This window comes from Somniosus microcephalus, chromosome 8, assembly GCF_052327205.1.
Source record: "Somniosus microcephalus isolate GS21.2 chromosome 8, FLI_Smic_1.0, whole genome shotgun sequence".
In the NCBI taxonomy this organism is placed as follows: Eukaryota; Metazoa; Chordata; class Chondrichthyes; order Squaliformes; family Somniosidae; genus Somniosus; species Somniosus microcephalus.
The window spans coordinates 198,536,498-198,548,519 of NC_140994.1; the positions used below are offsets into that span (position 1 = coordinate 198,536,498).

The window sequence follows — 12,022 nt, forward strand, 5'->3', positions numbered from 1 at the left end:
CCCTGGACAGTGGGAAGGGAGGAGGTAAAAGGGCAGGTGCTGCATCTCATGCGCTTGCACGGGAAAGTGCCATGGAAAGGGGAGGGGGTGTTGGGGATGTTTGAAGAGTGGACCAGGGAGTTGCGGAGGGAACAGCCCCTTCGGAATGCTGGGAGGGGAAGATGTGTTTGGTGGTGGGATCACGCTGGAGGTGGTGGAAATGGTGGAGGATGATCCGTTGAATGTGGAGGCTGGTGAGGTGGAAGGTGAGGACAAGGGGAACCCTATCGTAGTTCTGGGATGGACGGGAGAGGGTGAGAGCAGAAGTGCAGGAAATGGGAAGAACACGGTCGAGGGCCCTGTCACCCACGGTGGAGGGGAATCCTCGGCTGAGGAAAAAGGAAGACGTATCGGAAACACTGGTATGGAAGGTGGCATCGACAGAACAGATGCAACGGAGGCAGAGAAACTGGGAGAATGGAAGAGTCCTTACAGGAAGTGGGTTGGGAGGAAGTGTAGTCAAGGTAGCTGTGGGAGTCAGTGGGCTTGTAGATATTGGTTAAAACCCTATTCCCAGAGATGGAAATGGTGATAGCGAAGTCAAGAAAGTGAAGAGTCGGAGATGGACCATGTGAAGGCGAGGGAAGGGTGGAAATTGGAAGCAAAGTTGACGAAATTTTTGAGTTTGGGGCGAGAGTAGGAAACGGCACCGATACAGTCATCAATGTACTGGAAAAAGAGGTGAGGGAGGGGAATTGAGTAGGACTGGGTTTATTCTTTATATGTGATTTCACTCTTGTTTCAACAGAAAGCAATGCATTGTAAATATATATATATATATATATATATATATATATATATAATGCAGTACAAAGAAATATAACATTAGGAAATGAAATTTTAAAAGAATATAAGTATCAAGAATGTATAAACATTTCTATCACATTGTGTTCTCTGCACTTTTATCTGCAGACCTTCTTGCAAGCTCTTTTTTCCAGATGATCCTATCAAGATTGTCAGAGCTCAGGGCCAATATATGTTTGATGAGAAGGAAAGAAAATATTTGGACTGTATTAACAATGTTGCTCATGGTAAGAAAATCATTTAAACGACTGGCAAATGTTGCACAACTTTAAAAAGTTACATGTAGCTTCCCTATTGGACCGGTGGGCAAATGCACAACTCTGTGAAGTATTGAGTCTCAGACCAATAATGATGTAGGTTCAATCCTTTGTCTGTGCTTAGTTAGCTGTTCTTAGCTGGAGTGGAGGGCTGAGGTGGCCACAATTGCCATCCGCACCTCTGAGCTACAGGTTATCCAATGTCCAGTGACTTGTGTGGACATCGGGTATAGACAGCTTGGCTGTAGTGTCCCCTGACAATCCCATCGTTGAATAACTTGGCTTTACTTTTTATCTAATGAAGAAAATAAGTTTTTGGTATTGCCACCAAAGAAGCAATGATGGTCATCTTGCACACTTTGGATAATGCAGAAACAAGGTTGCATTTTGTCAAAGTCTCTTGATGGAGAAGTATACTTTTTTCGGCTGAACAGCTGAGTTATCCAGGATTTTTTAAAATTCATTTATGGGATGTGGGCGTCGCTGGCAAGGCCAGCATTTATTGCCCATCCCTAATTGCCCTTTGATGCGCTATCAATAACTCAAAAGACTGAGATTAAGCGAGTAACTAACAGGCTTTTATTAACAAGAGAATGAAGGTGTGCCTCGAGTGGTCGACCGGTCCAGAATACAGAGGGACTGTGGAGCAGTCACCTTTATACCTGGACTCGTGGGAGGAGTCAGCCGAGACATGCACAGGCATGTACACAGTGGAATACAAACAGTGGTTTACCACATTCACCCCTTGTTTAAAATTGAGTCCGGCGGGGTGAAGTGTATTAAAAGTTAGTGTATCCGAGTCTCTCCGGAGGTCTTGTCTGCCGCTGTGATCGACGTGGCGATGGCAGGGGTAGTGAAGCTTCCGGCGTCGAGTCCCACGTAGGCTGGGGTACTGGTGTGTAGTCCTCATAGGTGTCGAGCGGGTCGCGGGGCCCAGGCCTGCCGTCTGCTGGGGCTGGATATCGGATCGTGGGGGGGGGGGGTGGTAGTGGGTAGTGGGTTACTGCGGCCCCCGAGGGTGCGAGGTCTCGTATGGAGACTGTGTCCTCCCGCCCGTCCGGGTACGCAATGTAAGCATACTGGGGGTTGGCGTGGAGGAGGTCGACCCTCTCGACCAGGGGGTCCATTTTATGGGTCCTCACGTGTCTTCTCAGTAGGACCGGCCCTGGGGACGTCAGCCATGGCGGTAGCGATGTCCCCGATGTGGACTTCCTTGGGAAGACAAACATTTTCTCATGAGGGGTGGTGTTAGTGGCAGTGCAGAGCAGTGACCGAATAGAGTGGAGTGCATCGGGGAGCACATCCTGCCAGCGGGAGGTCGGAAGGCCCCTAGACTTTAAGGCTAGCAGGGCGGCCTTCCAAACTGTCGCATTCTCTTTTTCCACCTGTCCGTTCCCCTGGGGGTTGTAACTGGTGGTCCTGCTTGTGGCAATACACCTAGCGAGCAGGTACTGACGGAGTTCGTCGCTCATAAACGATGAGCCCCGGTCGCTATGGATATAGCTGGGGAAACCGAACAGGGTGAAGAGGTCGTTCAGACATTTAATGACCATGGCACTGGTCATGTCCGGGCAGGGGATGGCGAACGGGAAACGGGAGTACTCATCAATAATGTTGAGGAAGTACACATTGCGGTCGGAGGAGGGGAGAGGCCCTTTAAAATCAACGCTCAGGCGCTCGAAGGGGCGAGTGGCTTTTATCAGGTGAGCCCTGTCTGGTCTATAAAAGTGCGGATTGCACTCAGCGCAGACTTGGCAGTTCCTGGTCATGGTCCTGACCTCCTCAATGGAGTAAGGCAGGTTGCGGGCCTTGATGAAGTGGAAGAACCTGGTGACCCCCGGGTGGCAGAGGTCATTGTGGAGGGCCCGCAGTCTATCGATCTGTGCGCTGGCGCAGGTGCCACGCGATAGAGCATCCGGGGGTTCATTGAGCTTCCCGGGCCGGTACAAGATCTCGTAATTGTAGGTGGAAAGTTCGATTCTTCACCTCAAGATCTTGTCGTTTTTGATTTTGCCCCTCTGCTTGTTGTTAAACATAAAAGCAACTGAACGCTGGTCAGTGAGCAGGGTAAATCGTTTTCCGGCCAGGTAGTACCTCCAATGACGCACAGCCTCCACAATAGCCTGGGCCTCCTTCTCAACAGCGGAGTGTCTGGTCTCCGGGCCCTGGAGGGTTCGTGAAAAGAAGGCCACGGGTTTCCCCGCCTGATTGAGGGTAGCGGCCAGGGCAAAGTCGGACGAGTCGCTTTCCACCTGGAAGGGGATGGATTCGTCCACTGCGTGCATGGTGGCTTTGGCAATGTCTTCCTTGATACGGTGGAAGGCTAAGCGGGCCTCTGCCGTCACGGGAAAAGAGGTGGACTTGATCAGTGGACGGGCCTTGTCCGCATAGTAGGGGACCCACTGGACGTAATAAGAGAAAAACCCTAGGCACCTCTTCAGGGCCTTGAGGCAGTGGGAGTTCCATAAGGGGACGCATCCGGTCGGGGTCGGGACCGATGACTCCGTGTTCCACAACACAGCCAAGGATGGCGAGGCGGGTTATGCGGAATATGCACTTCTCCTTGTTATACGTCAGGTTGAGGAGTTTGGCGGTGCAGAGGAATTTTTCGAGGTTTGCGTCATGGTCCTGCAAGTCATGGCCGCAGATGGTCACATTGTCCAGATATGGGAAAGTGGCCTGCAGCGCATTTTGATCGACCATCCGGTCCATCTCCCTTTGGAAGACGGAGACCCCGTTGGTGACGCCAAAGGGAACCCTAAGGAAGTGATAGAGGCGGCCGTTTGCCTCAAAGGCAGTATACTGGCGGTCCTCAGGGCGGATAGGGAGCTGGTGGTACGCTGATTTCAGGTCAATGGTTGAGAAGATGCGGTACTGCGCGATCTGGTTGACCATATCAGCTATGCGGGGTAATGGGTAAGTGTCCAGCAGGGTGTAGCGATTTATTGTCTGGCTGTAGTCGATGACCAGGCGCTGCTTCTCGCCGGTCTTAACGACCACAACCTGGGCTCGCCAGGGGCTGGTGCTGCCCTCAATAATCCCTTCCTTCAGGAGCCGCTCCACTTCGGTTTTAATGAAAACCCTGTCCCCGGCACTGTATCGCCTGCTCTTTGTGGCCATGGGCTTACAGTCGGGGGTGAGGTTAGCAAACAGTGGGGGGGGGGGGTGACTCTGAGTGTGGAGAGGTTGCACCTGGTGCGCGGCGGGCAATTTGGAAGCTGCTGGCTGCGGACTGTGAGTGGGGGGAGGGGTCCACCGTACGCCATCGTAACACTTTTAAGGTGGCACTGAAAATCTAACCCCAGTAGAACGGCAGCGCAGAGGTGGGGCAGGACCAGAAGTTTAAAATTATCGTACACAGTCCCGTCTACTACGAGTGTCACCACGCAGTAGCCGCCAATGTCTGCCGACTGGGACTCGTAGGCCATAGAAATCCGCTGGTGCGCAGGCAGGACTGGGAGAGAGCAACGCCGCACCGTGTCGGGGTGGATGAAGCTCTCCGTGCTCCCAGAGTCAAAAAGGCAGATTGTTTCGTGACCATTTACCTTAATGTCCATTGTGGACCGGGCCAGCTGGTGCGGTCTCGCTTGGTCCAGCGTAACGGAGGCCAGCGTAGGGGTCGGTGTGTCGCTGCGGGTATCAGATGAGGCGGTGTTGGGGGCCTGCTGCGTCCCGGCTGTCGTCCAAGATGGCGACGTCCATGATCCCCATGTGGCTGGAGGCGTCCAAAATGGCTGCTGTTCCGGTGGTTCGTACATGGCTGGGGAGGCCCAAGATGGCGGCCCGCACGGCCCACATGCGGCGCTGCTGGGGTTCGGGGTGGCTTTGGCCCTGCAGATGCTGGCGTAGTGTCCCTTCTTCCCGCAGCCCGAGCAGATCGCATTTTTCGCTGGGCAGCGCGCTCTGGGGTGTTTGGCCTGGCCACAGAAGTAGCATTTCTGGCCTTGGGGCACTGCTGTCTGGCCTTGGGACACTGCTGCGGTAGTTGGGCCGTTGCTGGGATGTGGCTGGGGTGGCACGGCGCTATGAGACAGTCCTACCGTGTCCCAGGCTGTCGTTCCCCGCGGCGTCCACGGTGCAGAGGAGTAGGCATCCATGCCCCGGTAGGCTGCGTCCAATGATGGTGCGAGTTCAGAGGCCTTGTTGAGGTCGAGGTCACTCTGCTCCAACAATCGCTGTCGGGTGTAATTGGGCCTGTGGCCCGCTACAAAAGCGTCCCGGATAAGTTCCTCTGTGTACACGGCGGCCTTTACATCCTTACAACCACAGGCCCGGCCAAGCACAGACAGTGCCTGAAGGTATTCCTCGGTCGATTCCCCAGGTTGTTGTTTACGACTCCCCAGAAGGTGCCTGGCGTACACTTCGTTCACTGGGCGCGTGTACTGGTCCTTGAGGAGCTTGATAGCATCCGCGTACGAGGTCGCGTCCTGGATGACCGAGTACACTCGGTGGTTCACTTTGGAGGTCAGGACATCCAGTTTGTCCTCGTCCGATTTGACCGTTGCAGCGGAGGCGATCAGGAATTTTTCAAAGCACCTCAGCCAGTGAGTAAACTTGGTGGATGCGTCCGACTCCCGATGGTCTAAGTCTAGGCATGCTGGTGTGAGGATCTTCTCCATTATAAAAATCTTGTTAATAAAATTGATGCGCTATCAATAACTCAAAAGACTGAGATTAAGTGAGTAACTAACAGGCTTTTATTAACAAGAGAATGAAGGTGTGCCTCGAGTGGTCGACCGGTCCAGAATACAGAGGGACTGTGGAGCAGTCACCTTTATACCTGGACTCGTGGGAGGAGTCAGCCGAGACATGTACAGGCATGTACACAGTGGAATACAAACAGTGGTTTACCACACCCTTGAGAAGGTGGTGGTGAGCCACCTTCTTGAACTGCTACAGTCCGTGTGGTGAAAGTATTCCCACAGTGCTGTTAGGTAGGGAGTTCCAGGATTTTGACCCAGCAACGATGAAGGATTGGCGATATACTTCTAAGTCAGGATGGTGTGTGACTTGGAGGGGAACTTGGAGGTGGTGGTGTTCCCATGCGCCTGCTGCCCTTGTCTTTCTAGGTGGAAGAGGTCACAGGTTTGGGAGGTGTTGTCGAAGAAGCCTTGGCGAGTTGCTGCAGTGCATCTTGTAGATGGTACACACTGCAACCACGGTACGCCGGTGGTGGAGGGAGTGAATGTTTAAGGTGGTGGATGGGGTGCCAATCAAGCAGGCTGCTTTGTCCTGGATGGTGTCGAGCTTCTTGAGTGTTGTTAGAGCTGCAGTCATCCAGGCAAGTGGAGAGTATTCCCTCACACTCCTTACTTGTGCCTTGTAGATGGTGGAAAGGCTTTGGGGAGTCAGGAGGTGAGATACTTGCTGCAGAATACCTAGCCTCTGACCTGTTCTTCTTGGCACAGTATTTATGTGACTGGTCCAGTTAAGTTTCTGGTCAATGGTGATCCCCAGGATGCTGATGGTGGGGGATTGGGTGATGGTAATGTCGTTGAATGTCAAGGAGAGGTGGTTAGACTCTCACTTGTTGGAGATAGTCATTGCCTGGCACTCCTGTGGCACGAATGTTACCTGCCATTTATCAGCCCAAACCTGAACGTCATCCAGGTCTTGTTGCATGCGGGCATGGACAGCTTCATTATCTGAGGAGTTGTGAATGGCGCTGAACACTGCACAGTCATCAGCGAACATTCCCATTTCTGACCTTATGTTGGAGGGAAGGTCATTGATGAAGCAGCTGAAGATGGTTGGGCCTAGGACACTGCCCTGAGGAACTCCTGCAGCAATGTCCTGGGGCTGTGATGATTGACCTTCAACCACCACAACCATCTTCCTTTGTGCTAGGTATGACTCCAGCCAGTGGAGTGTTTTCCCTCCGATTCCCCTTGACTTCAGTTTTACTAGGGCTCCTTGATGCCACACTCTGTCAAATGCTGCCTTGCTGGCAAGGGCAGTCACTCTCACCTCACCTCTGGAATTCAGCTCGTTTGGACCAAGGCTGTAATGAGGTCGGGAGATGAGTGGTCTTGGCAGAATCCAAACTGGGCATCAGTGAGCAGGATATGTGAAATTCACCCTCATTCATTTGTTAGTGACTCCAGAGAAAATTAGTATCTTCGATATGAAATTTTGATTTCAGATGCCTGTAAAATAATTTACAATTATTTTTAAGCATTTTTATGATTAGTTAAACAAACACAGCACTAAACTGAGTGTTCTAGTAAGTAAATAAAAAGCACCATGTCATCACCTGATTATCTTCAAATAGCCAATCTAGTGTAGAAGATGTAGGAAATATGGTACATGAAGTACATGAAACAGATGACGGGCTGATTGAGTTATTCAAATTGGGGTCCTATACCTGTTGTAGGACAACAATGTGAAATTGGACATCAACTAGGTGGAGCGTATGTCGTGAAAGCTGCAACTAGTTCTTCTGGGTCTAGAGTGGCTTAATGGAGGCTGACGGCTGCTGAAAAAAGGCCCAAACACTTTTTGAAAATGTTTGTATTTTGTGGAGTGCTCCTTCAGGCTCCACAAAATAACTGTGGGTCAGAAGAACATAAGAAATAGGAGCAGGAGTAGACCATATGGCCCCTTGAGCCTGCTCCGCTGTTCAGTAAGATCATGGCTGATCATCGACCTCAACTCCACTTTCCCCACCCTATCCCCATATCCCTTGATTCCCGTGGTCCCCAAAAATCTATCGTTCTCAGTTTTGAATGTACTCAATGACTGAGCATCCACAGCCCACTGGAGTAGAGAACTCTAAAGATTCATAACCCTCTCAGTGAAGACATTTCTCCTCATCTCAGTTCTAATAGGCCGACCCCTTATCCTGAGACAGTGATCCTTAGTTCTAGACTCTTCAGCCAGGGGAAATAACCTCTCAGTATCTACCCTGTCGAGCCCTCTCAGAATCTTGTATGTTTCAATGAGATCACCTCTCATTCTTCTAAACTCCAGAGAATATAGGCCCATTCCACTCAATCGCTCATCATAGGACAGCCCTCTCATTCCAGGAATCAATCTAGTGAACCTATGTTGCACCCCATCTAAGGCAAGTATATCCTTCCTTCAGATAAGAAGACTAAAACTGTACTCAGTACTCCAGGTGTGGTCTCGCCAAGGCCCTATATAATTGAACATAAGAACATAAATAGGAGCAGGAGTAGGCCATTCGGCCCTTCGAGCCTGCTCCGCCATTCAATGAGACCATGGCTGATCTTCTGCCTCAACTCCATTCACCGGCCCTATCACCATATCCCTTGATGCCCTTACTAGTCAGAAATCTATCGACTTCTGTTCTGAATATACCCAATGACTGAGACCCCACAGCCCTCTGGGGTAGAGAATTCCAAAGATTCACCTCCCTCTGTGTGAAGAAATTTCTTCTCATCTCAATCCTGAATGGCCTACCCTTTATCTTGAGGCTGTGGCCCCTGGTTCTAGACTCCCCAGCTAAGGGAAACATTCTCCCAGCATCCATCCTATCAAGCCTTGTAATAATTTTGTATGCTTCAATGAGATCCCCTAACATTCTTCTGAATTCAAGAGAATACAGGCCTAGTTTACTCAATCTCTTCTCATACAACAGTCCCTCCCATCCCAGGAATTAATCTCGTAAACCTTCGTTGCACTTCCTCTATGGCAAGTATATCCTTGGGTAAGGAGACCAAAATTGTACACATTACTCCGGGTATGGTCTCACCAAGGCCCTATATAATTGGAGTAAGACTTCTTTACTCCTGTACTCAAACCCTCTTGTAATGAAGGCCAGAATACCATTTGCCTTCCTAATGGCTTGCTGCACCTGCACATTCACTTTCAGTGACGCATGTACAAGGACACCCAGGTCCCTTTGAGCATCTGCATTCCCCAATCTTTCACCATTTAGGAAATACTCTGCCTTTGTTTTTTTTCTACCAAAGTGGATAACTTCACATTTATCCACATTATATTCCATCTGCCATGTTCTCATCCACTCACTGAGCCTGTCGAGATCCCCTTGAAGCCTCTTCACATCCTCTTCGCAACTGACACTGCCACCTAGCTTTGTATCATCAGCAAATTTGGAAATGTTACATTTAGTCCCCTCATCCAAGACATTGATATAGATTGTGAATAGCTGGGGCCCAAGCACCGATCCTTGCGGTACCCTGTTGTGTCTGTCAGCAGTAAGACACAAAACTGCAGGAGAACGGTACAACAGGTGTTTACTCAACGTGGCTCACTCTGGAACTGAACTGTACAGATTACTACTCAGTGCTCTATACAGGTGTGGTCACTGCCGGTACTACAGTATACATGAGCTGTAAAAAGTAGTTCCCCCCTTAAAGGTATATACATTACAATTCCTCCCCTTTTAGATTAACAGTACCATAACACTCATTTAACAATTAAATATCAAACTAATTACAATTAACACTTTTAACATACAACGTTAGCTGAAAATAGTCCATTTATATATTCAGTCTTTGGGGAGGCTTCCTGATCCTTTCTGGATAGCGCCTTTCCCGAGTGTCTCGCTCTTGGTGCGGAGGTGATTCTGGCACCCTGTCGTCGGTTGGGTCATCAGCTTCTGATGCTACTGTTTCTGGGGTAGATGCGACCTGTACGTCGGGTTCCTCACCAGGTACGTATGGGCGAGGCATGGGGTTAACGTGTTCCTGTGACTCTAGGATCTGGTCAGCATGGAGTCTCACGATGTTCTCCCCAACGTCCACTGTGTACATTAGTGGGCCCTGCCGTGTGCATATCGTTCCTGGCTGCCATTTTTCTGTTTGGTAGTCGCGGGCCAAGACTGGTTGCCCTACATTGAAGCTCCTTGTTGGCTTCTCATGGATGTGCTGGAATTGCTTACTCTCAACATCTCTTCGTACGTTTGGTCTGAGCAAATCCAGGCGAGATCTTAACCTTCGGTTAAAGAACATCATGGCTGGGGCCTGGTTGGTGACTGCATGTGTCGCATTCCGTTAGGCGAACAGGAAATTGTCCACCTTATGCTGCAGTGGAATGTTGTCATTGTACATAGCCTTTATTGCCTTCTTAAAGGTTTGCACGAACCTCTCAGCCAATCCATTTGTGGCTGGATGATACGGGGCGGATGTGTAATGCCTTACCCCATTCTTTTTCATAAACCTCCGGAACTCTTCGGACACAAACTGTGGTCCGTTATCGGAGCAAATCTGTTCTGGCAAGCCGTTCCTGGCAAAAATGGTCCGTAGGACTGCAATAGTTTTCTCCGTGGTGGTGGAGGACATTTTGATGACCTCAGGCCATTTCGAGTGCGCATCCACGGCTATTAAAAACATTGAGTCCATGAATGGACTAGCAAAATCAATATGCACCCGTTGCCATGGAGATGAGGGCCACTCCCATGGGTGTAGAGGGGCATGTGGTGGTGCATTTTGAACTTTCTGGCATCCTGAGCAGCTCTTGGTCAGGTCCTCGATTTGTTTATCGATTCCCGGCCACCACACATAAGCCCTGGCAAGGCTTTTCATTTTTACCCCTCCCAGATGACCCTCATGAAGCTCATTGAGCACTCTATCCCTTAACTTGGGTGGAATTACCACTCGGGATCCACACATCAAGGTCCCCTGGCACACTGACAGCTGTTCTCCTCTTGTCGAGAATGCTGGCAACAGTGAGTCGCCATGTGCTGGCCATCCCTTCACCGTCAAATCATATACCCGAGACAGTGTCGGGTCATTTCGGGTCTCCTTTTCCATACGAGCGTTAGTTACCGGTAGGTATTCAACTATAGTCGAATGGAATATTTTGACAGGATCCACTGCTGGTGCTTCCTCCGCTGTAGGCAGTGGCAGGCGTGATAGCCCATCAGCATTTCCATGCTGTTTCGTGCCCTTATATTCAATCTCATAGTGGTGCGCCCCTAGAAAGAGTGACCATCTTTGTAGTCGTTGCGCAGTCATCACCGGAAAGCCCTTCTTCGGATTAAAAATGGAGACAAGAGGCTGGTGGTCAGTCAGCAAGGTGAATTTCTGCCCGTGCAGATAGTGATTGAACTTTTTCACTCCCCACACTAGGCTGAGGGCCTCCCTGTCAATCTGGGTGTAGTTACGCTCGGCTGAGGTTAGTGATCATGACGCAAAGGCTATTGGCCTCTCTGAGCCGTCCGAGAATTTGTGCGACAGCACCGCTCCAATGCCGTAGGATGACGCATCACACGCCAACCGAATTGGTAGTGCTGGGTTCAAATGGGCCAATACCTCTTTCGATGTGATTAGTGTTTTGCTCTTCTGGAAAGCTCGTTTACATTCGTCACTCCACTTCCATGGCACTCCAGTTTGCAGTAGGGTGTTCAGTGGATGTAGTATTGTACACAAATTTGGCAAGAACTTATGGTAGTAGTTTACCAGCCCGAGGAACGACCTCAGTTGTGACACATTTTCCGGTGCTGGAGCCTTGACTACTGCCTCAATCTTTTCTGGGACCTTATGTAACCCTTCTTTATCGATAACGTGGCCACAATACGAGATCTGTTTTTTTAAAAACTCGCATTTGGGGCGGTTAGCTCGGAGCCCATATTCCTTCAATCTAGTGAGCACCTGCTCCAGGTTGGCGAGGTGATCACTGTCATTTTCGACCGTGACCAGGATGTCGTCCAAATAACACTGGGTCCCTGGGATCCCTTGCAGGACTTGTTCCATTGCCCTTTGCCAAATAGCCGGAGCTGATGCTACCCCGAATACCAGCCGGTTGTATTGGTAGAGACCTTTATGGGTGTTGATTGTGAGGTATTTTTTTGATGCTTCTTCTACCTCCATTTGCAGATACGCCTGGGCCAGATCAATCTTAGTGAAGCGTTTCCCTCCAGATAGCGAGGTGAAAATATCTTCAATCCGCGGAAGTGGATATTGCATGGTGTGAAGGACTGGGTTCACTGTTACCTT

General features: G+C 50.2%; 1 protein-coding gene across 7 annotated transcripts in view; it reads left to right on the forward strand.

The window, feature by feature from the left end:
* Positions 1-12,022, forward strand: part of LOC147114029 (5-phosphohydroxy-L-lysine phospho-lyase-like) — a 71,514-nt gene that overhangs the window by 4,675 nt on the left and 54,817 nt on the right. For 4 of the 7 annotated variants that reach the window (XM_085995552.1, XM_085995550.1, XM_085995547.1 and 1 more), the window contains exon 2: positions 952-1,070. The exons of 2 other annotated variants lie outside the window; for them this stretch is intronic. In XM_085995552.1, the coding sequence (XP_085851678.1) occupies positions 952-1,070 (119 nt within the window). The remainder of the gene's footprint in view (positions 1-951; positions 1,071-12,022) is intronic. One more of the 7 variants, XM_085995551.1, reaches the window with a different exon arrangement.